Genomic DNA, 27,699 nt, shown 5'->3' on the forward strand with positions numbered 1-27,699 from the left:
GCCTCATCTACAGCTTCCTGGGCATAGTCTCTGGTTCCTGTTGTCTGCCACACCATGATGGGGGGCACATGAGGAGAGCACAAAATTGTCAGAGAATATGCTAGCAAGGAAGCAAATATGGATGACAGCCTATTGGAGCCTCTGCCTAGTGTACTACTAGTGTATCCATAGTTAAAGCAGATAATTGGATCGTCTGTATTGCTCCCTTTAGACTTCACAAAATGGGAAGAAAGACAGTCACATACTCCCTAACCATTGTATCTAACCCATGGCTATCCCAATCTATTCTAGCATGCAAAGGTCCACAATGCAGAGGACAGCTGGGGAAAAATAATTCTTTTCTCTCCTTCTGAATAAGCCACAACTTTCTCACATGCACTGCAGCAAAGATCAGTTAAGTAGTATACTCACAACTCTGAATCAAATCCACAGATCGCTCAAAATCTAGGGATTAACAAGAAGCCACAAGTTTGTCATTATTTGCCTTCTGATTAATGAGTCATGATTTGTGTCTTCCTGCTTGTCTCTATATCCATGATTTCATATCTAGGCATCCCAGATTTTGTTACAGGTCCTTCACTGACAGTTGATACTGATTAGTAACTGATACTTCTTGCTATCAGATATTCAAAGTGCAAAGTATTTTTACTGTTTTCTTTAAGCTTTAGCTGGGCTGGTAAATTACATCCATGTATGGATACTCTTCACGTCTGCACCAGATGTCACCACCAATGGAGCAGTTTGTGTGAAGTTACACCAAATCACTGAAAATTGCCTGGGACAAACTAGAATGCATACACACAAAATACTCTATGGGTGGTTACTTAAGAGAAATGACAAAGAGCAGGCTAAGGATACTAAACTCCTGCATCAGCACAGGTGCTTCTAAAAGAGGACATCTACCTAGATTATTCCTCTCTTTCAATATCTACTCGCCAATAAAACATGTTGCCAGCCATGGTGTAAGACAGCGCAACACCTACCATGTTAAACAAAAACAAAATGTAGAGTGTAACATGTCAGGAACATGAAATCAAGATAAGCCTGCTTGCTCTCTTACCAACCATCTGACACAATGACATGCATTTTTCACCTTTCCCACACTTACTCTAGGTTACCAGGTCTAAAGTCAACTCAGTACACTCAGTTGTTACTTTCTTTCCCTGGGGTTCCTCCCTTTGATGGACATGCTCCCAACCCAATTTAGACACACTAAACCTTTCATGTCAATAGTATGAGCACATAGGGTCATACCAAAGGGTTGTTCAACAGGCCAGTAATTCATAGGGGAAGAGTACTTTTATTCATTAATATATGCTAAATGGTAGATTCTGTCTCAAACATTTGAAAATTATCTGGCAAATTCTGGCCACGTAAATTAACAACAATAACTCCTCACAGTGATGGGCAAAAGGTGTATAAGCAAATTTTCATCTTTCACCTCCTCTTTGAAGCATACTCTTATCTCAGTCTTATCTCAGTCGTATCCTGCCCTCCTACTTCCTCTGGCAATCCTGTTCTCTCAATCTACAGAGCCACAATATGGTGTGTGGCTAAATCCAGAGCCCCATAGTAAGCTCTGCTGATTGAAACAGGATCAGAAGGCAGAAGTCAATAGGGCATCCATACAATAGGGCATCCATATTAGAAACTTACGTTGAGGTAGTTATCCCCTTGGCTGTGAATATTTTCCTCTCCCCATATGGTAAGCGTGCATCAGAAGATGTGTGTCACTTCCCAAAATGTAGTTCCATGCCTCAGTTTCAATCCCTTCTAGGAAAAATGTTAGGCAAAACTTGCCCACACATTAATGTGCATTGCATACATTAGGAGGTTAAATTGCAAGAAGGCAGCACACCAATAGTATAATGCAAAACCACTGCAGAAAAGAATTAGATACGAAAAAGGGCACATTTTTGCTTCAGAATTTCAAGGAACATTGTTTACCCTCTACGCAAAAAACCATGCAGGCTGTTCAGTCAGCTATTAGTTGTCTAAGGTCAGGGAGTAAAGCATTTTGTCTCAAACAGAATCCCCCCTCAAATTACAGCTGCCCTAAACAAAACCATTCTTTGCAAGGTGCCTATGGCCCCATTCACCTTTAGCACAAAGTCATTCGCTCTGTCTGCCGAACTGCGGTTTTAGGCAAACTCCTGCCATTTCTATTCTATTTCTATTGCTGCTCTTCCGAATTAGAAATGGAAACAGATCTAACTGAGAATATAAAAGTGGATCAGTCAAGCTGTATCACCACGTTTTTTCTCAATATTGCAGCAAAATCCTTGAAGAGAACACATCCTTTCTGATAGCAAGCACTGGTGATCCAGCAGAAACACTGACATCGATCATTATTAATGTGCACTTCAGGTACACATGCATAGAGCAATCCAATTTTAGCAATGTCTGTAGCTGTTCTGTGCTACTTTGGCAACCCTGATCGGCTGTAAACAGGCTTTTAACTGGATGTTTAACCCAGGTTTGATTGCCTTACATCAACAGGACACTGCAAAGCAGCCAACATACTGCCAAATCTGGACTTCTGCATGTATAGCCAGTGCGTGTTTCCTGAACACTATTCTCATCTCACCTGCTTCACCCTTGTCTCGTTTTGTCACCTTAAATTAATTTATTACTCACATTGTGAATGCAGAGAAGGCCTAATTCAGCACCATTATCTATACCCCATATGCTGATCTGATGTCATTATACATCACCTTGAACTTAGAGCCTTGTTAAGGATGATGGCCTTCACATCCTGCACTATAAACAGCATGTGGGTAACAGCTTGCATTTTTAAAACTATAGATAGATTTTGGCATTTAGTAACAAAAATGCCTTCTAAGCTGCTCCTCTAGCACCCTTTCTTTTACATTTTATCCTTGACTGTCTCAGACTGCCTCTGACTTCGCTATCTAGACCTCTCCTACACATTCTCATCCCCATAATATGCCTTTCTCCTGACATTCCTCAGTATCCCTTCACTCCCCTCACAGTGGCTTTGCTAAGCCTAAACACAGTGGCTTTGCTAAGCCTAAACCCAAGTCCAACTTGTCTGAGATGTTATAATGATGAACTCTACTTTGCCATAATGCCTTGCCTGCCTATGCACACACAGGAAAACACTTCTCTTGCTTCTAAATCTGCAATATATTACTGGATTAATATGTCACTTAAATGGTTTGTTTCTTTTGTAATTGCCAACTTTGGTGTAAAGGACCATAATTATCCACCTTCCTGGATTTACCAAAGTGTTACAGAAACTCTGAACAGGGTGATGAGATGCCGGGTGCTTTACATTATTAATCCTCCACTCACTGTTCCCTCCCACTGAGAGGAAAAACACGTTCCTTCATACTAGCATTAACAAATGCTCAGCTTTAATATCTTGCATATATTTATTACCGTTAATATCTTGGTTTTGTGTGGCCAGGTTTTGGTAGCAGGGGGTACAAGGGTGGCTTCTTTAAACAAAGAGCTCCAAGAAGCTTCCCTTGTATGTAACAGGGCCAGTGCCAGTCAGCGCTGAGATGGACCCACTGCTGCCCAAGAACAAGCCAACTCGCGATGGCAGCAACACCTCTGTGATTAATGTAGAGGAGAAGTTGTTGTTCAGGTGCTAAACTGTAGCAGCAGCAGAAGGGAGAATGTGAGAACATCTCCACATACACCAAAGTCAGTGGAGAAGGAGGGGGAGGAGGTGCCCCAGGCACTGGAAGAGAGATTCACCTGTGAGCTGTAGTGAAGACCATGGTGAGGCAGGCTGTCTCCCTGCAGCCCATGGAGGATCACTGTGGGGCAGAGATGCATTTGCAGCCCGTGGACAACCCCAGGCTGGAGCATCTGTGACGAAATGGCCATAACCCTCATTTTCTGTCCTGCTGCACTGCTAGGGAGGAGGAGGGAGAGCCCCGGGAAGAATGAAGGGGTGGGAGGCAGTGTTTTAAGATTCAGTTTTTATTTATTCTTTCCCTACTCTGTTTTGCTTGTTTGTTAGTAAATCAAACCATTTCTCACCAGGTTGAGTCTGCTTTGCCCATGACAGTTAATTGCTGAGTGATCTCCCTGTCCCTATCTCAACTCGAGAGCTTTTTGTTATATTTCTCTCTCCCCTGTCCCGTTTAGGAGGCGGAGTGAAAGAATGACTTGGTGGGAACCTGGCAGTGAACCAGGGTTAAACCACCACATGCCTAGATACTTAATTCCAGAGTGGTCATTTGCTAGTTTCACTATAAAAATATAGATGGTATCCTTTGTAAAAGATAATTTCTTCTAGTTATACATTAAATCCTGGTAGAGAAGAAATACATTCACATGCATCCAGTGGAAAATATAGACCAAAAGATTATATGACTTATCCAAGGTCACAAAATCTCTAGTCAGAAAGTCATATCACATGCTCTGTGCACCAAACCTTGCATCACCTCTAAAGCAACAATGACATGACAATACAGAGGGTAATTATTTCCTCTCAGCGCAACAAAAGTCTTCACTTAATAGAAGACCGCATAATAAAAATTAAAATGTATGATTAATGTTATTTAGTCCAATGTTCAAGCATTTTGCTGCCTTTCATTAGTATCTTCACTATAAAAGATGAATATTAACATAAAATGAGAATGACTGGATGTTGGGTTTGGCTAATATACATAATTTTCTTTTTTTTTTTTTGTTTTTGAGCTCATTATCATCTAATCCAGTCTATGGTCATTCCACACATCCAAAATACATTTTTTACACCGGGTGAAACACCATTTTTGTTTTTCTCTGAACCTGCTTTCACAAAGCAAGTCACTTGAGTGTTGCACTACTTCACAGCAGGGAAGCAATTATGCTACATTTGCAAGAGATCCAGCAAAATGTATTAGGTAGCTGGAGAATTCTTCCTCTTCTGAACCATTCTTTCTTAGTAACATCTCTTCAGTGGTTTGATAAAAGGCTCATGAGAAACACTGCTAGCTAGGTAACTAGTTTCCTAACAACAGATTTTTCTTCTCCACCTTTAGTTATTGTTTGAAGCACATAACGACCTATTCAATTCTCCTCCTGCTGAAATCAAGTCAAATGCATCAGTGGCAAATTTAACAGTCTTCAATTAATAAAACCATCAAATAGTAAGTATCATTTTCTGCCTAGCAGTATTTAAGACTGAGTCAATATCAGAAGGTATTCTGAGCTATATAAAAACCAAAAAATAGACCCATTTCAATAGGGCTTTCAAAGCTCAGGAACCCAGTGGGCCTAATCCCCAGAAACACTTGTCTACAGGTGTTACTTCCTGCACTTGAGCGGTCCTCAAGGGAGTGAGTTTAAGCATATTATTTACTCTTCTAATTGGTGGAAGGAACATGACTTCCATCAGAAAGTGCATGTAATCAGACTTCAATGTGGACCCCATACATCAGTCCCTAAAACGACATCTAACAAGACTTATCTGCACTCAATGCAGCTTGCTGTTCCCTTTCTGTTCACGTAAGTTCATTCCTTCTGGACAGCCGGTATAAGGACTGATGCACATTCATATTGCATCAAAATATCTGAGCTTCATAGATTATTTAAGATAGAGAAATCAAGTAACTGTGATGTTATTGTAAAAGAGAAAAAGTTAAAATAACATATTCTTATTTTAAAGATATCAATTTGTTCATCAACAATCATAAAACTAACAGAGGTCTCCTATCCTTCCATGTCATATCGAAGAGTTTATAAGTGTGTGTAATATTGCCTCAAAAATAGAGGTCAAAGGAAAAGAATTCCAAATGAGTTTTATGTTTAATATATCTCAATTTAAGACAACCTCATGATTTCTTGAGGTATGCCTCCGGGCCAGTAACATTCTCATTCATTCTTTAAAAGAAAACAGGTTAAGCTCAAGGCATCAAAATCCTACAAAAAGAATAGACTTTAGATCCAGAATAGCAGAATCTAGCTCTTTTGCAGCTGCAAAACTCTTGTTTACAAAACAGTACCAACAAAACTCTTGGGAGGAGTTCCATATGAGAACACTAAAAATTAAAGTAAGTATACTAATTTAACACACAAACATCCACGTGGAAGCTCATGTTCTCTGAGGAGCCCTAGCTACAATGGCATTAAGCCATTACCAGGCTAAACCTCTGCAATCCACTGCAGCTGCTTCGTGTCTCTGCCAGCTCCCAGCCTAGAAACTCTCACAGCTTGAGCACTTCCTTGGGCAGCCTTTCAGTTTGATTCTTCTCTCATTTATGACTGCACGAATCGGGGCTGACTGTCAGCAGTGTTGAACCTATGTATATCTGGGTAGGTGGGAAGAACTGGATTCCTTGTTCTTAGGCTTAGTCTGTCACATCATGGAGAGGCCACTAGTACATGTTAGCTAGCTAGGCAGCAAGCCAGGGCAGTGAGAAAGTACAACTTACCAAACCATAATCAGGCTATGTTTACAGGCAGGTAACAGAGGACACAGGCACGGTGATGCCCTGACGTAATAATCAATGGACACAGCTCTGCGTAGACCTGCCACCTACTCACTGATTGTTACGGCTGGTGAGTTAGACGCCCACAGACTGCAGGACACCCCTGCAAGCACTGGTAGCAACATAATTTTTGGCAAGCATTAATACTCTTTATATTGAATAATAAGAGTACTATTGTGTGATATCACAATGCTTAAAGAATCAGAAACCAATGTTATCAGTAAATTTAACCTCACTGCCAAAAGATTTTTATATTCTGCAGAAAACAGAAAGGGTAGGATTGCACAAGACAAAGCAAGGTTTCACATAAGGCATGGTCATTTGATACATTTTCTTTATGGTCTGTTTCTTCAATCAAGATGTTTTGCCAAATGGTTTTTGGAACACGGACCCACAGACAGCTAAGACTGATTGGAAGGTGAAGGGGAAGAAACAAGAGGCCAGATATACGAAATCCTTAAACCAGTTCCACAGTCAAAGAAAAACTATACATGTCTACATCCCGAATGGTTCAAGTCTCCCTTTGTCTTAATTTCTGAGTGTCAAGTCTGATCACTGAGTATTCTAGATGTTGATAAGCAGAAGTCTATTAATTTTAGCAGGGTATCGGACAAACAAGAAAAGTCAGGTTTACATTGTACCCTCTATATGGGGTTTACAGCCCAGCAGCTGTGACTATCACTGCTGTAATAGTCAATGGATGCCTCTGGGGCACATAGTGTCTGTGGCATGGAAATATGAACATAAATTACAGTACAAGGGAAATGGGCCATGGAAGAATACAGACAGAGCCCCTCACATGTGGCAGAGAAAGAGCAAGAACAGAGTAATGCTTTTCTCATCAGCCAGGGAAAGGACTGTGGCATACCAGTGTTCCTGGCAAGAGGTGGTGCTGGATTCACTAGTGCTGGAAATCAAAGAGGATAAAAGAGTGGTACACATGCAGTGGGAGAGGCATACAGAACAGGAGGAGACAGAAAACCCACAATGCATGCAACATACTTTACCAACAGATGCAATGAAAAGCATTATCTTCTGTACATGCAGAATCTTTTAAGCAAATTAGATAGTGGACAACTCAATTGAATTTTCTCTAGTTGATTTCATATCACACCAGAGGCAAGTGTTAAAGAATTTGAAAGAGGAGAACTCAATGCAGGAAAACTGTCCTTGAACTCATCTGCTAATTCACTTTTGGCACTTCACTAAGCCAAAGGCCCAGAGTCAGCCACCATATTCCCTACAAGCTAACAGTTATAAAAATCCAGCAGTGCAAGGAAAATTCAAAATGCTATCTATAAAAACCCACCTCCAGACAGGTAAAGGCCATATTCAGCAGCTCCTCTTCTGACTTGTTGTCTGGTGTTAAATGCAAGAGTTCTCATGAACTGGTTCATCATGAAGATGATACTTGCCCAACTGACATTTTCTCACATAGAATTCCAGAAAATTATTTGGCAAAATAATCAACATGGGAGAGACAGCTTCATTATTCAGGTAAATAGCTCACTTTCTCAAATCACTAGTTTTGCAAAAGGCATTAATTTGTGGGCTTTGACCCAAGAGTGCAAAATGCACATTCACTCACAACAGATACAAGACAGTATTGAGAGCTACTGTACACCACTTATGAGTAAAGCAAATGGACAGATCATACACAGTCAGGGGTTAGCATCGTAAGACACAGCAACACACTAAGTGAACGTGGGCTCAATAACATACTTTAGGGGCTGATTTAATTCCACTGAAATTATTAACCTTAACAGATAGCTAATCTAGCTTCTGGCATAGTGAGTGAGGCAATATCACAAAAGAATTTGATTATTGATTCTGTAATTTAAGTTCCTAGAGGAGACTTATCATTTTCAACTAGGGTACAATAAAGCCCACACTATGAGAGGGTTCAAGAAAAGCTGTGACAGGGGTGCAGTGATTCCTATGAATACTGCATCTGTATCTTATTTGTGAAGCAACCTGTTGCATGAGCTCCAGTTTCTTAATGTTACAGAGAATTTTCCATTTGCAGTTGCTGTAAATCTCGGTCCCATTCAGCTTCCCCATTCTATACCACAAAGTTTAATGTAAGATGAAGCTTGTGACTTCATTTCTTCAAGAGTGGTAGGACACCTCATTTTCAATTATGCATCATAACAAAAAGGTTTTCTGTAATTACAGTTCTATCATATGCATATGTATAAGTATACATGCATACTCCCATGTCAAAATAAGTCCCTGGGTTTTAGGCATAAGCTTCTAGTTCAGCAGCTCCCAAAAGCTGTTACCATTGATTGGACACAGGTGTTAGGAATAATTAAAGACATAAGGAGTATCATTATTTAGTCATCTATCAGCAGAAATCACATTAAATCAGAGCGATTTTCCATTAGGCTTATTACATTATTCCCAGTAAGGCCACTGGTACATTCAATTTTCTACCATTATTGGACCATCTTTTTCCCAGGTCATTCCCAATTTATCAGTATCTGTAAATATTTCTAAGCACTATCTCCATTTCACATGTTTAGAGCTGTATCATCTAGTCTTGCAGAGTACAATGTTTTCAAAATGGCATACACGCTACTTCATCAGTCCGTAGGATTACTGAAACAGTTCTGACCCTATATAAGCCACTTGTGTGTTTTCTTTGCCAGATAAATCACCATATGGTCAACAGCTAGTGATGGAGCCTTCTGCTATTAAATTGCAGCACAGGGCTTAGTGAGAGCTAGAAGCTCTGGCCTTATACATCTAGCAGACTTGTTTGTGTATCTTCTACAATTACCAGATGGAGAGGTGGTGAAACACTGAACAAAATTGATTTCCTTAAGAGCAACAGAGAAGTTCTCCACTGACCTTTGGTCAAATTTTCTTTTCCTAAAGTGCTGTTGTCAGAAATATTCTTGACATTTTGTTCAAATGTAACTTACTAACAGAAACTAGGTAAGTGGTCCCAATCACGTTTTACCTTTAAAGAAAACAAACAAAAAGGCCAAAGTATTTCACCCCAAATAATTATATTTTGTGCATGAAATCATTTTTATAAATCTACTTTTTTTTAATTACAGCAACATTATGAAAATTGTGATTAGCTCCAGTAAATAGAAAATAATCTTTGTCAATGCTAACTGAGAGACAGGAAGATGAGGTTGTAGTTAAGGTAATGCAGAGGAGCTTGGGGTTCTGGATCTAATTTCTGGCTTTGCTGTAGACTTCCTTCATGACCTTGGCTAAATCAATAGGAACCATATTAGGGCAGCCTAATTTCTACTGACATGCCTGTCCCAAGTCAGCATACCCTTCAATAATTGATTCAAAAGCCTTAAATAAGGCATCAAGCTGTAAGCCACATAGGATCAGCTGACAAGGTAAGTTCCAAGGGGCTCAGCAGACTTTAGGCTACCTTTATTATTGCTATTAAGCTACCTTTATTATTGCTTACAGTCTATTCCCATGACAAGAACATCAGCTTTCTCAAGACCTAAGTATACTTGCCAGGAGAGATCCTGGTAAGTAAAATACTATGGCACCTATTTTGATCCCCAGGCTCCTTCTCCACACAACATTGTACCTCCACTTTTGACACTTCAGTTCTCAATCTTACTTTCCATTTTTTCACTGTGGCAGCTGGTAAATCCTCTTGCAGTAAGCATCTAACTTTGTAATGAGACAGCTCCCTGTCACTGGCCTCAGCTTTTATGGTGCTGCTACATTCACAAAATAATAGCAAAATTAAATATGATTATTTGAGCTGGATTTCCACAGCAAACTGTATAGCCATCAAAACTAAGCTACTGACAGCTGATGGATTAGCTATACTGTGCCCCGCTGCTGCAAACTGAGGTTAGCTGAGGATATTTAACGATCCATCAATATGAAGTTGGTGTGTGATACTAAGACAGGAACACTGTAAATCCAAAATGGTAAAACCAAAGTCTTAAAACTAATAGAATTAAATAGTGTTCTTGCTGCACACTATAAAACTTTTAAGAAGACAGTTTAAAAGAACAATAAAGATGTAGCTGTCTGCTCCTAATCCAAGTATTTTGGAAGCCATCCGTCTACCAATATCCCTTATCTAACGTACGTGTCTTTAATAGCATCATTAGCAACGAAAAAAATGAGAAGACTGATATTTGAAACTGCTTGAGAAATAATATAATAGATGCTGCATTGTGGAAAACCTGAGTGCGTTTGAAGAAGCACACCAAGAAATTGGAAACCATTCACGGAATTGTTTCAGTTGGAAAAGACCTTCAAGATCATTGAGTCCAGCTACTAACCCAACACTGCCAAAGCCACCACTCACCTATGTCCCTCAGCACCTCAATTCAACAAACAACGCAATAAGTCAGAAACCTATGATAACAAAACATCATTTTACAAGGGTATTTCTAGAGCTAGCATCTGATACCTCAAGTGGACTTTGAATTTTCTAGAATGAGATAATCGTCTGGTTAGGAAAAAAAAAAGGCACTCAAGAACACTTTTAATAAGAAAAGAGTCTATCTAGTTTTATCAGGTGGGTTACAAAGCTACTATACTGTCTGCCTCTTTGCAGGCAGCACTACATCCATGCTAATTCTGTTTAAAAATTTTTGCTTGGAAATGAAAAGGATAAGAAATCAAGGAATATGATACTACAAGCAGACATCCAAATGATATAAAGCTGCTGAAAGATAGGTTTACTGGAGAAACACACACTTATACTGCTAAAAGAAGATATTTCTGGTGATTCAAACAGTGCAGCAAGAACGTACTTTGAGCACATGTTCTCCCAGAGCGATCTGGTCAGCCGTCTCGGGAGCGCAATACGGAGGGCTGTAAAGCAGACGGCAAACCTGGATGCCAAAATATCAATCTGTATGCATGCTACGTATGTTTCCCCTTTTCTACAGGTATACTGAGTGAGATTTCCTGTGCCTGGAGCAGCATCTCTATTTCCGAGTAGTTCAGCAAGCGGACACTGGGACTATCGAGGCCGGGATCACCGGCATCTTGAGCAGCATCTTGTGGGTAAAAACCTTTCGGGAAGCCCCAGGGCAGGGGCGCGCCACCCGTGCCCGGGACCCGAGCGGGCCGTCCCCTCAACTCCGAGGGCCTCCGGGGGCCACCGGCCTGCAGGGCAGCCCCTCTCCGCAGAGGCGAGTGGCGTCCAGGCGCAGGCCTCGCCCCGGCCTCCCGCGGGGACGCAGGCGCCGCGGGTCCGGGGCTGAGGGGGTGCCTCCCGCCCCTCCGGCGCCGCTACCCGGCGAGCGGGGGAGAGAAGCTGCTTCGGCCACCCAGCCCACCCGCTCCGGGGCAGCCCGAGCCCGGGCAGGGAGGGGGCGAGAGAAGGAGGAGATCCGCCTGCCTACCTGATTTGGGGTAGGTGACAATCCAGACGTCGCTGTCCCTCACCGGGAAATTGGCGATCTCCTCCATCTTCCCCCGGCAGAAGGGCGGCAGCCGCACCCCATTGTACTCGAAGTACTTGCTCTCGAACTCGCCGGGAGTGCTGGGGGTCTCGGCCTCGCTCTCCGCCATCCTCCTCCCTGCCGACCGCGGGGGCGAGGCGAGGCGCGGCGCGGGGGCAGCGGGGGCAGAGAGCGCTGAGGCGGGCGGGCGCGGCGCGGCGCAGCAGCCCCTGCCCCCGGCACGCCCCCACGCACGCAGCGAGAGGGGGCGCGGGACTGGCGGCGCATGGGCTCCGCGCGCGGTGATGTCATGCGCGGCCGCCGCAGCACCCGCCGAGCAGGAGGAGAGGGGCTAGCGGTGTGGTCGCCCTCCTTGCCGGTAGCCCCGCCAGGCTTCGCTCTTCTGCGCCTCACGCACACTGTCCAGCGACCGGGGATGGAGCGGGGAACCTGCCTTCCCCGCTTTCACCGCGGCACTGCGGCAGGTGGCGTGGGCGCTACGGCGGGGACAAGCGTCGGCCTCGCAGAGGGCAGATAGGCTTGGGGGGATGTAAGGAACAGGGGGAGAGGGTGAGCAGCACTGCTTAGGTGAACCATCCCTATCCTTGCCCCGAGCCCAGACACATTGCGAGGAGTGGGGTAAGAGGGGAAGGAAGGGAGCACACGCCCGGCTTTTTCGTCAGTATCGAGAGTTTACTCCTTGCAGTCCTCAGGTTTAAACCTGTACCTGCTTTTTTACATAGTGAGCTCTTTTTGGTTCACTCTTCCCCAGTGTCTTTGATATCACCCCTTTCCCTGGTAGGGTACCAGTTTTTATTACAGCATAAGGCATCTTGCAGGTGAGCCTGAGCACCCAGCCCCTGCGTAAGAAGGTACCAAGCACATCCTCTACTTATTCATGTATTGCTCTCTGGACTTCCTAGGCTGATATCGGAGCTGACTCACTAACTTACCTTGCATGGTAGTCATTACCAAGATGATTGAGGACACAGGCCTGTCTGCTCCATAGCTGCTGTGCTCATCCCTCATCTTTACTGTTAAACCAGCTCGAATCTCTCTGCTTGCAGCACCACAAATGTGACCTAGGCACAGGAATCAAACATTCATGGTTGGGTTTACAGGCAAGACAGCCCAAGTACTGTTCTTCAGGATATTTAAGGCTTATTGGTGCCTGATGGAAAGGTATAAAAAAATCTAACATTCTTTAAGTAGTAGTTTGCACTACAAGAGTCGTGAACTGGTTTGGCTGTCTGGTCTGGCATGAAGGAAGAGCTAGCAGTAGTTCAACAAAATTAACTTTTCTTAGTTCCAGGAAGGTTAGGTAAGAGTTTTGGTTTATTTTACTCTTATTAGCCTTATAATAACTGCTTTGTTTTCTGTTAAATTACATATGCTTCTGTAACACTGCTAAAATATTATGGAAGCTCATTAAAAACATGTACAAAGTGTCTGTAGCAGACATGTAGTTGAAAGAAGAATATAAAAGAGCAGTAAAGCAGGTAAATGGGTAAAATGACTTTGAAAATAAATATAAGTACTAGGAAGTAAATTAGATGTAATTTCATTTGAATTTACTTGTGAACAGCAACCAGCTGGAGGTTGTGTGTTGTGTCAAACTGTCCTTTCTACAGGAGCTACCTTAGCAAAAGTAAGAATGCAAAGGGCTGAGGTCAGTACCTGCTTCTGACATTTATAGTTCCATATACCAGCATGCATAAACCAACACTTTTACTGTAGTTTCCTTACATTTCTTTGTATTAATAATAAATTGCAAGCATTAAAACTATCATTAAGGCAGGCAGGAAAAGTCCACCAAATACTAACATCAGAAATATTGTTTTGTTGAAATAAAATGTTTTGCAGGAAAGTGTTAAGTTTTTTTTTTAAAAAAAAAACACACCAAAACCCAAACCCAAAACAACAAACCACCTTAGGGAAGAGAAATATCTATCCCAGTGTATGATTGACTATTAAGACTTGTCCTAGAAGTTGATAATGCAGATTCAAGTCCCTGCAATATTTAGTTTTGAGCCTGCTTCTTCAAGACACTGAAATCACAATTATCTGATGACATCTAAAAGAACTTAAAAAAAAAAATCTAAAGTTGCTTGACAAGAAAGAAAGGCAGTTGGACAGTTAGCATTCTGTATTCTAAACTCAGAAGCAAATGATATTCTGGTACTGATGCTTGTTTTTATCTTTCCTATGGTGTTTTAAATGATCTGATATCTTCTTTTCCTTCCTTAACAAAATAATTTTAAATTGCCATTTTCTATGGAAAGTAGAGCTGTGAGGTTTAACAGACAACCTTTGAGGCAAAATTTATTAGTCTTTTCTAATTAAAAGCATTAAGCTATACTATTAATAAATAACTTTCAACTCCTACAAAACAAACTTGAATTCTAATCTCTATTGCTATGTTTAACATTTTAATTTATTTTTTTAAACGTAGTCCTCAGGCATGGATATGGTCTTTGCTTGACACACCAAGTGGAGGGAGCCATATTGACAATAGAAAAATTGTTTCTTCTTTCTCTTTAATAGGAGTTTGTCCTGGTTTTAACTGGTATAGAGTTAGTTTTCTTCCTAGGAGCTGGTACAGGCCTGTATTTTGGATTTAGTGTGAGAATAATGTTAATAACACCCTGACATTTTAGCTGTTGCTAGGTAATGCTTGTCTTAAGGTTTGTCCAGTTTCCCACATGCTGACAGTGAGGTCATGCATAAGAAGCTGGTAGGGAGCATGCCAGAACAGCTGACCCAAACTAGCCACATTAAAGGATTATACCATACCACAGAATGTCATGCCCAGTATAGAAATTGGGAGGAGTTGTCAGGGAGGAGGAGATCACTGCTTAGGCATTGGTCAGCAGGTGGTAAGCAGTGCATTGAGCATAATTTTTCTTTTCTTGGGTTTTATTTCACTCTCTTTACGTTATATTCTTTTTCATTACTATTATTATGTATTATTATTTTTATTATATTTAAATGCATTTTAACTATTACACTGTTCTTATCCCAACCCACAAGTTCTACCTCTTTTTTATTTTTATTTCCCTCCCCATCTCACTGGGAATGAGAGGAGTGAGTGAGCGAGCAAAAAGCCATGTGGTGTTTAGTTGCTGATTGGGATTAAACCACAACAGAGTTACCAGTCTTTTTCAATATCTTCATCAACGACCTGGATGAGGGGACAAAGTTCACTGATGATACCAAACTGGGAGGACTGACTGATTCCCCAGAAGGCTGTGCTGCCATTCAGAAGGATCTCAACCAGCTTGAGAATTGGGCAGAGAGGAACCTCATGAGGTTCAACAAGGATAAGTGCAGAGTCCTGTACCTGGGGAGGAGCAACCCCATGCACCAGTATAGGCTGCGGGTCAAACTGCTGGACAGCAGCTCTGCAGAGAGAGATCTGGAGTCCTGATTGATAATAAACTAACCATGGGCCTGCAATGTGCCCTCGTGGCCAAGAAGGCCAATGGCATCCTGGGATGCATCAAGAAGAGTGTGGCCAGCAGGTCAAGGGAGGTTCTTCTCCCTCTCTACTCTGCCCTGGTGAGGCCTCATCTGGAGTCCTGTGTCCAGTTCTGGGCTCCCCAGCTCAAGAGGGACAGGGAAGTATTGGAGAGAGTCCAGTGCAAGGCCACCAAGATGATCAGGGGACTGGAACATCTTCCTTATTGGGAAAGGCTGTGGGACCTAAGGCTGTTCAGCCTGGGAAAGAGGAGACTGAGGGGGGACCTCATTAATGCTTACAAGTATTTTAAAGGTGTATATCAGGAGGTTGGGGCAACAGTTTTTTCTGTTGTATCCAGTGTCAGGACACGGGGTAATGGAAGGAAGCTGGAACACAAAAAGTTCTATTTAAACATAAGGAAAAACTATTTCTTTGTGAGGGTGAGGGAGCCCTGGCACAGGTTGCCCAGGGAGGGTGTGGAGTCTCCTTCTCTGGAGATTTTCAAGAGCCTGGATACGTTCCTGAGTGACTTGATCTAGGTAAACCTGCTTTAGCAGGGGGGGTTGGTCTAGATGATCTCTAGAGGTCCCTTCCAACTCCTATCCTTCTGTGATTCTGTGAAATGTATCTCAGGGTGGACTATCAGCTTACACAGAGCAAATAGCCAGGCAGACATTACAACAGGAGATGCAACAATAATTGGAGCTCTCTCTTCAGCAATGAATGCTTCCACTTACCTCATAATGTTTCAAGTGAAAGAGCAATTGGAGCCCAGTGTGGCTGAGAAACCTGGTGCACTGGATTAACTACACTTGAAAAGATTGTCCCTGTGTTATGGGTGCAGTAAATCTTAAGGTAGGAATATTGGACCTATAGTGCACAAATTGCATAGCTGATGTATGCATGTGGGTTGTTAAGTATATAGGATCTACTACATGCATGCACATCACCAGCCTAGTACTTACTTAGATATGACATCTGAGACACATCACATTTTCTGGGAATTCAAATACAGATGAACTACAAAATGCATGAAATATGTTTGTTTAGGAATTCTCTGTGAAAAAACCCTACGTTCAGTACGTTGCGCTCAGGGGCAGTGCATCATTCACAAACAGGGCAGTCTATAACAAAAATAGTGAAGCTGGTAATATATGCAAACAACCTGAGGATGATACAGTATGAAAGCTAAATAAAAATCAAATATGCTGTAACAGATGAACCACACTGGAATGTCTCACCTACCCTCAAACTAAAGAGGTGTTATGGAGAGGATCTGTGATTCTGTGATGTGCCTGCAAAGAAATTTTTGGTAGATTGCTTTTTTCTGTTTAGAAGAAAAATGTTAGTATCTTCTGTTGTCAAGCATTCCCAATCTCTTCTGTAATGTAACTGATCCCAGAATGTATAGCTATTTGATGTCCTCATGAAATAGCAGGAAGAAATGTAGGTGAAAAGGTTTGGATTCTCATAACAATGTAAATTGGGTCCAATTTCACAGAAGTCACTAGAATCTCCTCTTGGGTAAGAGGAAACTTGGGAAATAAGCACGTTGGGAAAAAAACTAAATGCTGACCTTAGGAAAACATTATTGCTCTTATTAAATGAAGATACTGCAAAGAATGTCACTGTCCTGAGAAGTGTGCATACTGTTGCACACACAAAAATGGAGTTTCAGCTTTCAAAATCTATCCAATGAAAAAAGGGGAAATCTGGCAATGTTTTGTCTTATTATTAAACCATTGTAACAGCAACCTGCAACAAGATCCGAGGGGCCAGTTCAGAGGAAGACTAAAGGGTTTGGACATGCTGGAGTTCCAAATGCAGTTTAGTTTTAGATGTGAAATCTGTAAACGCAAACCATTAAAGTATTCCATTAAGTTGGTGTAGTGATACCGTAATTACAGCATATGATATTGCATTAACGTAGTAAACAGCTGTGAAATAGATGGGTGTTTATAAAACACTGCTGCCTGCTACTCAGTTATGTTTGTTCAGTGAGTACATAGGAATTTTCAGGAATTTTTCTTACTGACTCAGCCCAAATATGTGCCGTAGCTGTGTGAGGCCTTAGCACATGATCCTAACGCAGCATTTAATTCTTCTACTGAATGTGTGTGGCTCAGCATCAAGCCGCTAATTGTCATTCACCATCTTTTTTCTGTATGCTTGTAACCAGGAATAAAGGCTCTAGCCTCATAGCCAGGATGTTGAGGAATCTGATCCCTTTTCTGCTAGGACTTTTATGTAACCTTTACTAACTCAGTCTCCCCGTGCTTTAATTTCCACCTGTCAAAACCTTGAAAGTACTGTAATCCACCTCACAAGGCTATGTAAAGATAACCTCTGGCCTCTCATTACCCAAGCACAAGATTTATGGTCTTTCTAGGAGGCAAGATTGATGCAAATTGTAATTTGTTTGATTTGATCCCGATCATTATGTTCAGAGTGCAAGGGTTTGTACTGCTCTCTAAAGCGTTCATAGCTGGTACTTGAAAGAGCTAGTTGTTCAGAGTCCCAGGCTACAGAAGACCACTCAGTGTTAAATTCAGTGGCAATGCAAACCACTCAACATGTCAACTCTGGGGCAAGTCCTTAACATATAAGGTATATGTTAAATTATACCCTGCAGCATTTTAAATTAATCAGACTTGGATCATGAGTGCATATAGACATCGTGTATTATCTTTACTCTTAGTACCACTCTTCCCAGCAGGTCGTGTAGGGAGAGACTTTCAGGCAAGATGAGCTTGCCTTACCACCAGACTAAACAGTTCAATGAAGTGCGTGATCACTTTGCTGATGCATCATATACATTACGCATGGAATGAGGACAGGAACACTAAAAGGGAAGTAACTAAAAAGAGTCAATAAGCTGTGGTATTGCTTCAAAGGAAAAACGCAAGATGTGCACTAATATTTTTAGTGAGTCAGAGCAAGGATCACATGAGAGGAAGATGAGCAGCAAATAAGTCAGCACCGCAGATAATGGCTTTGCTTTCCTGAGGGGTCAGAATTGCAGTTGTGTAAACTCCTACCACAAATTGTGCAATGATAATTCCACCAGGCAAGACAGTATGGGATACCTTGCATAACTTGTCTACCCACAATTTAAATGCTTCCCCAGTGGGTTCTAGATGGCTTTAACTATCTGCACACTTCTTTCACCATTCCATCCTCCCACAACTTTGAATTTGTGGCTATATTTAACAGCAAATTTATTCAAAAGAAGGGTTAATTTTTAATTTGGGATAATTTTTGTACCATAACTGTTTATGGCTAAGACAAAAGAAAAGAAAATTTCCAACTTAATCTGCCCTATGTTTCATTACAAATGTTTACAATATAGCCTTGAAGGCACAAGACTCACCTGGGATGTAGGGTATCTGGATTCCATTGCAAACTCTTGCAGCTTCCATTGGTAAAGTTGAGATACTTTGTTAACTTTTGCTTTAGTCACCCTTCATTTTAAAGGGGAAAAGGGAGAGTTGATCATATTTACGTGTTCATATGAGAAAGTGCCATCCAATATTAATATATAACAAAGCTTTCAATTAATTATTCTTATTGGTCTTATATTCATTATTTGTATCTTTAATAAAGTTGAAGACAAACGGTTTAGAGATAACAGAAATGGTCACTTAAAATTAGGGCACTGGAGGCAAACGATCCTTTCAAGGCAATAATTTATGTGGCTTCCACTGTATTCTTATAGTAACTGTTGGTTAGTTTTCAGTGTTTTCAGAGGGGCAGGAAACTGACAAGCCTTTGGATATACTAGTTTGATTATCTCTGCATAATAGAGGTTATGAAGCTATCTCATCTAAAACTGGTTTATTCTTGAGGGACCTGATTTGAATATCTGTGATTCAGTACCACAAAACCAAATCAGTTCTACAGGAGTTTTTGTAATTGTTATGGTTGCAACACCGTAGACACTGAAGCCTAATAGGAAGTGAACAGCTTTAGCACTATGGGGTTATTTTCCCTTTTAAAAGCTTCTGAATTTATCTATCTCAAAGCAAACTACTGTAGAAGTGGCACAGATACAGTTATCCCTGATGAGAATTGGTGAAAAAATAATTCATTTATGTTATACTTCTAAAAGTATATATATATATATTTTTTTTTACTTAAAGATGGACATAGAGATGTAAGGATGAATAATCTCCGGGTCATGAGCTTTAAAGCACACAAGACCCCATGAGTTCCTGAATGGACTTTAAAGTGTGTGCTTTTGTATCAGTTTTCTGCTGTTCAAACAGCAATGGATTGTCGTGTCCAGTTAACTGGGACCATGTGTACATGAAAAGAAAACTCTGAGCTGACTCTGCACAAGTCAGACTCGGGTGTAGCCAGGCTTGTGTAGTGGTGTACAAAAACTTCACTGCTTCCAGACTGTAGCTCAGCCTTCTGTGTGCATCTGAGCAACTGTATGTGGAATTCAAGGTTTGGAATGGTATTGCACTAGAGATTCTACACTGCGCTTTGCAATGCTTACCCTTTTGCAAAGCCACTCAGACACCTGCTGCATCTCCTAACAGTTAGAGCTTTATATATCTGGCCTCCAGGCTTGATATTTGAAAAGGAAGTGTTAAAGGAAATTAGCTACTGTAGCTGTGCAGTCATTTTTACAATGCAGATGTAAATAGCAATACAAGGTCATAGCAAAGAAAAAAACCTGTTTATCTGGGCTTCTGAGGAGTGTCTAGGGTTGCTTTGATCATCAACAGGTGTTGCTCATGGTTCTAGAGTACTTACCTCAGAAGGCAGTAAATATGCTAGCCTAGCCTAGACAATCTCTTACATGAATCCAGAAAGGTACAGAACAGTCTCTGTTCAGATTCATTACAAAAATTGCCTCTCATCAACAACGAAAAACACATGAATACACACACAGCTTGCCAATCAGCTTTCTGCCTCATTTACTAATGAAATTCTGGGAGAGGAAAGACCATAAGCAAGGCATTAGAGAGACTGAGGGGAAAGCATTAAAAAGAAAGAGAAATATATCTCAGCTACTGAGGTGAGTGAGCTAGAATGTCAGACAAGGTGATCAGAGAGGCAGCATAAAGGTAGTTAGTCTAGGAAGAATGGAAGTGCTTACCAAATAGAGGTGGAAGGAATCTGGATGCTGAAATGAACATGCCAGGTTGCTTGGGAGGGTGGGTGATGGCTTGGCATTGAGCCTGCTGCAGCCAGGAGCATTAAAGGTCCCTGAAAAATAAGACACACAAATTGATAGGGGTGGGAAATGGAGGACCACATAAAAAGCCTAAAAGAAGGTAAAGGCAAATTTATATTGTTAATAATGTTAATAATAAAGGTGTTAAAATGTGCAAACTTTGAGTCGGAACTGATAGAAATAACATCCTTAGTGGCACAACTGACATAACATTCTATATTTTCATACGGATATGTATGAAATATATGATCATCAATAAAATAGCTGCTATTGATCTCAGTCTTGACAGTTCCTCTGTCAAGTTGTTTGTTTATATTCTTTATGCGTGTCAGCACAAATCCATGATGATTATCGAGGTTAGACTTGCTCTCAAAGGCATTCCCAGAGAGTCCGGTATTGTGAGTTTTATAACCTGAGCCTCAGTGCAAACAGCTGAGGAAATGTGAGGAGAAAACTTTTATCTGGGATACTAAGCAACTGACTCACATGATTGTCGCAAATATGCCTACTTCTTTTTAGCTCCTAGGGAAATCCTGGGGTAAAGAACTACCTTCATTCCATGTGAGACACTAAGTAGTGACAAAATGTCTGTTGTGTGGACAGTCTGTCTGTAAAAACATAATTCATACAGACTAGAATCAACACAAACTCCTCCTTCCTTCTCACGAACTTGGGAGCAGGTGAAGCCTGATACATGTTATCTGTGAATCTGAGTTACAACAGTACTGCCATGCAACACTGTCCTCAGCTGGACATGTCTCCCACATTCTCAAGTCAAACTAGGTAGCATCATATATGATTTAGCATACAATGACAGTGCTTCCTTTCAATCCTCTGAGGAAGCTTTGGATTTTCTGTTGTCTGAATCCAAAATTTGTCCCCTGGGCTGCCTGCTAGTTACTCATTTGATTACTAGGGGTGTGGTAGAGAAAGAAGAATTTTAAGGGACTGTGCCCTATTCTGTTATTGTAGGCAGTCCAAGTACTCAAGAGTGACTACAGAAAACTGACTGAACCTTCCTGTAAGGTGCTATGACTGATTCTATGAGATGAGCAGTATCAATTCATAGTGGCCTGATCATGCCTGTGTTTCCATATCTATAATGGAGATTAACAAACCACATTACTACTGTGCATTACTATATGCCAGGCTCCAAGGCCACTCTGCCCAGCAAATTCTCAAGTGGTATACATATAGAAGAACAAGCTCTTGTAGGAGCACTTGCTGTATTTGGAAATGATACAGTTTATTTTTAATCTGCCAAATCCACATGTTGACTGTTGTAAAGTTAAGAGATTTTTGGTTCCAGACCTCCTCCAGCCCCATGCTGGTCCTAATGCTTAACTAATAATATGGTTCTTCAGACAAACAGTCACAAAGATTATGGTACAGTACCTCCTGGCATGTGGTGGTACCATGATGATTCTGAATATATCGTCAACTGCATTATTAAAGCACCCGTGAATAAGCCAGATGTAATATGTCCTCTGCAAATGGTTGCAGTCATCTCCTGTGGGTGGACCTGTAATCAGGACAGAGATCAAAATCTTTCAAGAGTATGTCATATGTTCAGGTGTTATATGACTTGTCTTGACCAGACTCATTAAACAGGCTGGCAAACAGCTCTGTATGTTTTTCTTACACTGTATGTTATTCCTTTAGTAGCAAGGCTACCGGTTTGCTAATTATAATTAGGAGCCTTTGGAATATAGTAACCTGCTATTATTCCTAATTAACTTTATTATCATAGTTTAGGTACTGAGTGCTAAGAAAACCTAGGTGCTGGGTTAAAAAAAAAAAAACCAAACCACAAAAAACAACAAAGCCATAAAACTGCAATTTAAATGTTCCATCCTGACTGTTTTCTCACTAGTTTCTATGGGACTGATCATATGAATTAGGGTTGTAATGAAACATTATGAATAAGATGTATCCAGGAGAGATAGTATTGTTCTGAAGTTTAAGCATGTGGATGGGAAATAGAAGCTTTAGGTCCTAATCCCAGTTTTGTTCTAATTTACTTGACATCCTCACTCAAGTTCTGAAACCTTCTCTTTCCATACTTATAAAATACAGCAAGTGTCTTTATCTTAGAGTTTCAGAATCTTTATGATGGATTTACTAAAGCCTTCTCCCTTACAGCAGCCTCTTCTGGACTAAATGTGTTTAACATATGTCTAGTGCTGCTTTTCTCAACACAAACCCCAACTCCCAGTACTTCATATTTGTTTACCCTTCAATTATAATGCAGAATAACAACAACTTTGCAAGACTACTATAACTTACTCCTCTTCTTTGTCTTCTGTTGCAAGCTTAGTAACTCTGCCACCAGGACACGTATGTGTCATAACCTAGTGAAGTGAACATTACAAATTCACTCAGGGAACATCTGATGCCCACACATTTAGTATAGTTTGTATAAAACGGGAAAGGAGCATCAGAATTATAGGGGAATTAAAGCACAGGAAAGCTACTTTTATGACTTAAGAAAACTGCAAGCAAAATCTTGCTTGCAGTTTAGCAGCAGCTGAAATGAGCACATAATTAAAATCTTTTGTGGGAATGATTTAGAGGAAATTAGATTTGTTTATATCAAGCACTGATACAGAGAGGACAATTGTGAGGGAAAGATGCTGTTAGAAATTGCCCAGTAAGTTCTGCTTGACAAGCTTGGGAGTTTCTGCCCTAGTACTGCAAGCTGTTTGGTTGATGTTCAATACCTTCTGTGGCTTGTGTGGGAAGCCATTCCAGGAGCAGAAGGCAAGGTGTCTGAGTCTGCTTATGTTCAGATACCATTTGAACCAACTACATTAAGCCTCAAAAATACACTTCACAAATGATCCTTTCTCGTGTTTACATTGAAGGACTCTCAATGAGGACCTGGCCAAACAAAGATTAAAAAGCCCCACATTTGTGGGAGTGCTTCAAATTCCCATCATCCATCTCCTAGGACCATGACCAAGTGGTTGTACACTGGGTGAGAATGAAGGGTCCCTTCATGCTTTCTGTGCATGCTGTGGACTAGAAAAGTCTTGGGGCGAAGTTGAGGGAAAACTTCAGAAATGCATCCCAGGAGTCTTTGGCTTATTTCCCCTGCTACTGGGCAAACAGTGCTGGGGGCATTGGCTGACTTAGTCATGCAGTTATGATCGGACTGGGATTTAGTACACAGCTCTAGGATCATATAGGTAGTGCCTTTTAATTAAATTTGTATTATTTTTTTCTTTCTCCTATTTGCTCTTAAAATAACAAAGAGAGTTCATCAAACTGACTTTCTGGAATTGCACCGAATAGTCATAATAGATACAGCTCAGATCGTAATGTAAGATCTTCTACAGCTAACTGAAGGTGCTGTACTCAGCGAATTATTAAATAGCAGATAGAAATCAGGATAGATTGAACTGTCACTAAATCCTTGTCACTACTTTGAAAGGGGTAGTAAAGGAGATTTTTTTTGGATGCATATGAGAAATCAACATGAAGGAAGACAGAAGCTAATCCTAGAGGAGCTATATAAGGCTTTCAATTGCTGTTAGTACCAATAATATCCTCTTTGACTATTTAACTCCAAGCCAATAGGTACGAAATCAGCAAAGGGTGTTCTGAGAGGCTGTGGTAGGAGGAATGCTTTCCTTGTGGAGGTGATTTTGAGAGATATTTACTCCAACTCTAAACACAACTCCAAGGGTATCATGGTCTTACAAACCTATCAAAAACAGAGAATTGCTATTAAGTAGGGAGATGCAGCTGTCACTAGCACACCAAACATAGTTTACAACAGTTATGTTCCATTTTTAAAACAGTCATTAGGAAAAGGAAAATGCATAGGAGCACTCTGTAAACTTTAATAATAGTGAAATCGTTCGAGTCATTTCACAGAATCACAAAATGATGGGAGTTGGAAGGGACCTCTAGAGATCCTCCAGTCCAATTCCCCTTCTCAAGCAGGTCACTCAGGAACGTGTTCAGGCAGGTTTTGAAAGCCTGCAGAGGAGACTCCACACCCTCCCTGGGCAGACTGTGCCAGGGCTCCCTCACCTTCACAGGAAAGTAGCTTTTCCTTATGTTTAAGTGGAACTGTTTGTGTTCCAGCTTATAACCATTACTGTAGTCCTGTCACTTGAGACAACAGAAAACGTGCTGCCCCCATCCTTTTGACATACACTTTTTAAGCATTTGTAAGTGTTAATGAGATCCTCCCTTAGTCTTCACTTCTCTAGGCTGAACAAGTCCTTACTATTCCCTCGCTCAAATATAGTCTTCTGAAGTACAACATGACTTTATTTGCTTAGAAGCTCAAGCTGAGGGTGATATTTTGGATTGATGCTGAAAGTAAGGCTTTCCTTTGTAACAAGGGATATAAAGGTTTCAGCTGTAGTGGTACATTTGGGCAGAAAATACACCAGATAGATCTGCTCTGCCTTTCACACATAGACTCAAATCCATCATTGAGGTTCAATTTCTTATTCATAATGGAGGGCCATATGATCAAAACTCATTAATGTTTCCTAAATTACTTAGGTATTTACATTATGAATTGCACTAAAACTCTAGATAGCCTGTGGAAGTTCTCCAAAGTACTGATGTATGTTGAATCCAGGCTGTGCTGAACAAGTGTCTTGCATTATCCTTGTCAAATTTAGATTTCAAATGGAGCATGTTTTTGACCAGAATCACTGCTTACTCATTCCTGATGTAAACTTCACTTGAAGAAAGATCTCTCAAGTTATGAGAAATTGGAATGTTTTGGATGGGTATCCCTTCTCTACCAGCCAGAGTCCTGCAGCAGCAATGTACACTTATTGTGCGAGCACTCCTTTGATCTGCTTTAGTACAAGGTCATCCAGGCTAGCTCGGTTCTACAAGAGATTAAACTAAAACACGTGAATCCACATTGAAGTAAATAGTGTATGCTCCTACTGCTTTTACCAACCTGGCTGTTGGAGCAGTGATCTCTAGAAAGGGGCAGCAGGAAGAAGAACAAGACTCACTGCTCCATAGATTTACCGCATGAACTTGTGGCCAGGCTCATATCTTACAAAGCAAATAGCACATCCTTGGTCTTCCGTTATTCCACTGATTTTGGTTTGCACTGCACTAGTCATTATCAGAATCAGGATTGCCATGTTTCAAAATGAATACTTTTTAAATGGTAAAAAAAAATAAGAAGGAAGTATCCACTACTCATGTTTCATCTGGCAATATTTCCAGTGCTAGAGAATCCCCTTGATAGCAATATAACTTTAGGACTTATTTTTTAATTATACAATTTCCTACACTGAAATTTCAGACAATGCAATTTGCAACCACAGACTGAAACTGCAGTGGCTGATGCAACCACAGATGCCTCCTTCTCTTTCAAGGAGGTGTTTTCCAAATTAGGTCTATAGTTGTGACTGCCAGATGTCACCTCAACACTAGGGACACATTGAGCATAAACTACATTGCTTTTCATCTCTCCTCTGTCACAGAAATGAATCAGTCTTGGATTCAAATATGGATTTAAATGGGTTTTGGTTAAAAAAAAAAGGGTACCTCATAGCCTAAGTAAATAATATATTCAAGAAGAAAGCAAATCAACAGAAGAAAACATGGGTTAAGCTGTAACAAGGAGTCTATTTTCCTCACCAGCTGCACGTACTGCATGACCTAACCTTTGTTGTTTAAACTGTCCTTTAATAATACTGTTGCATTTGCCAAACCTGTTGAACAGAGATGTAAGAATTTGGCAAGAAATTCAGCCTGCCAGATATTGAAAATCTGTCCTGCATTAGAGAGTTCCTTCTTGCACAACAAACTAAATCCTTTTCTGGTTCTCTTGCACCTGGCTTTTCTCTCACATGATTCATATCAGCTTTGTGTTTTATGCTGTTATGTGCAAATTAAACTGGAAAAAAATAGTAAAAAAGTAAAATCACAACAGTTGAATAAGAAAGGAAATGACAATTTATATTAGCTAAATACTTGAGCATTATGGTTTTCTTCCTGTAAATGTCCAGTGGGTTATAATAAATCTTAGTTTTAAGAGCAAAGCCTCAACCAAAAAGTCTGTTTGTATAGATGATTCCTTGTGGTTTGCAAGAAGTGGAGGAGCAGTTAGGCCTTAGAACTGCTTTATGTTCCTTCTCTAAAGGAAGGCAAAAGACTTAAGAGAAAAAGAGAAGTTCTCTTTTCTACACATGATGTTGCATTAATAGTAATAAATGCAGAGCTAATATTCGATGTTACTTTAAATCTGCTTTACACAGAGAAATCAAATTGCTGAAACACAGTAAATGGACTATAAGTTAAACAACATTCAAAGACTTTAACTGAATTTTATGAGCTGCAGCACGGATTTTTTTATTATTACTGTGTAGGTTGTACTTGCAGATTCATATATTCTTGAGATATATGCCTCTAAGAATTTATGAAAAGGACATTTCTGCAATGCAATGTTCTCCTGTGCTCTATAATCTCTTTTCTGATAATTTTGTTTTAAGAGTTGTTTCAGACTTAAAGGTCATTTTATACACTCTTTCTCTAGATTGTGTACCTTTCTTATTGTGAAAAGAACATTTGACAAGCTTACTTGCATTCTCATGCTTTGCAGCATTGATCTGAAGATCGAACTTATTTCATCATTCCAGGAAACTAAAAATTAATTAATCGTACTCAACAATCAGGAATGTTTTTTAACAAAAGATAAAATCTTTAAATGGAATTACAATCATCCCTTAAACTCAAATAAAGCAATTATTTTGTGTGCAGCAAACTTAACTATTCCTGCTGTAAAGCAATGATAGCACATACTGTTAATCTCACAGAAAACTCAGCATATTAAGAAAATGTTCTACTACACTTCATCTTGATAGGTTACTTCCCCATATCCTTCTTTTCCCTAATCTCAGCTGTTCATTTTTGCTTATTTGCTTCTGTGCCAGCTTCTCAGTTTTACTATTTTGACAGCTTCTTTGGCTGCTTATTGGCCTTGCAAAAAAAAGATTATGAAGGGAGTGGATCATCTCCCTTATGATGAAAGACTGAGGGAGCTGGGGCTCTTCAACTTGGAGAAGAGGATACTGAGGAGTGACCTCATTAATGTTTAGAAATATGTAAATGGTGGATATCAGGAGGATGGAGCCAGACTCTTCTCAGGGATGGCAAATAATAGGACAAGGGGCAATGGGTATAAGCTGGAACATTAGAGGTTCCAAAGAAACACAAGGA

General features: G+C 40.6%; 1 protein-coding gene across 4 annotated transcripts in view; it reads right to left on the minus strand.

Annotated features, from left to right (window-relative positions):
* The window catches only part of SULT4A1 (sulfotransferase family 4A member 1), a 28,745-nt gene extending 16,675 nt beyond the window's left edge, over window positions 1-12,070 (minus strand). For all 4 annotated transcript variants that reach the window (XR_009819664.1, XM_062006773.1, XM_062006791.1 and 1 more), the window contains exon 1: window positions 11,807-12,070. Coding sequence is in view for 3 of the 4 variants with exons in the window: in XM_062006773.1 (XP_061862757.1) it covers window positions 11,807-11,975 (169 nt within the window). In the remaining variant the exon portion in view is untranslated. The remainder of the gene's footprint in view (window positions 1-11,806) is intronic.
* Window positions 12,071-27,699: the final 15,629 nt, after the last annotated feature.

This window comes from Colius striatus, chromosome 1 (assembly GCF_028858725.1).
Source record: "Colius striatus isolate bColStr4 chromosome 1, bColStr4.1.hap1, whole genome shotgun sequence".
NCBI lineage: Eukaryota > Metazoa > Chordata > Aves > Coliiformes > Coliidae > Colius > Colius striatus.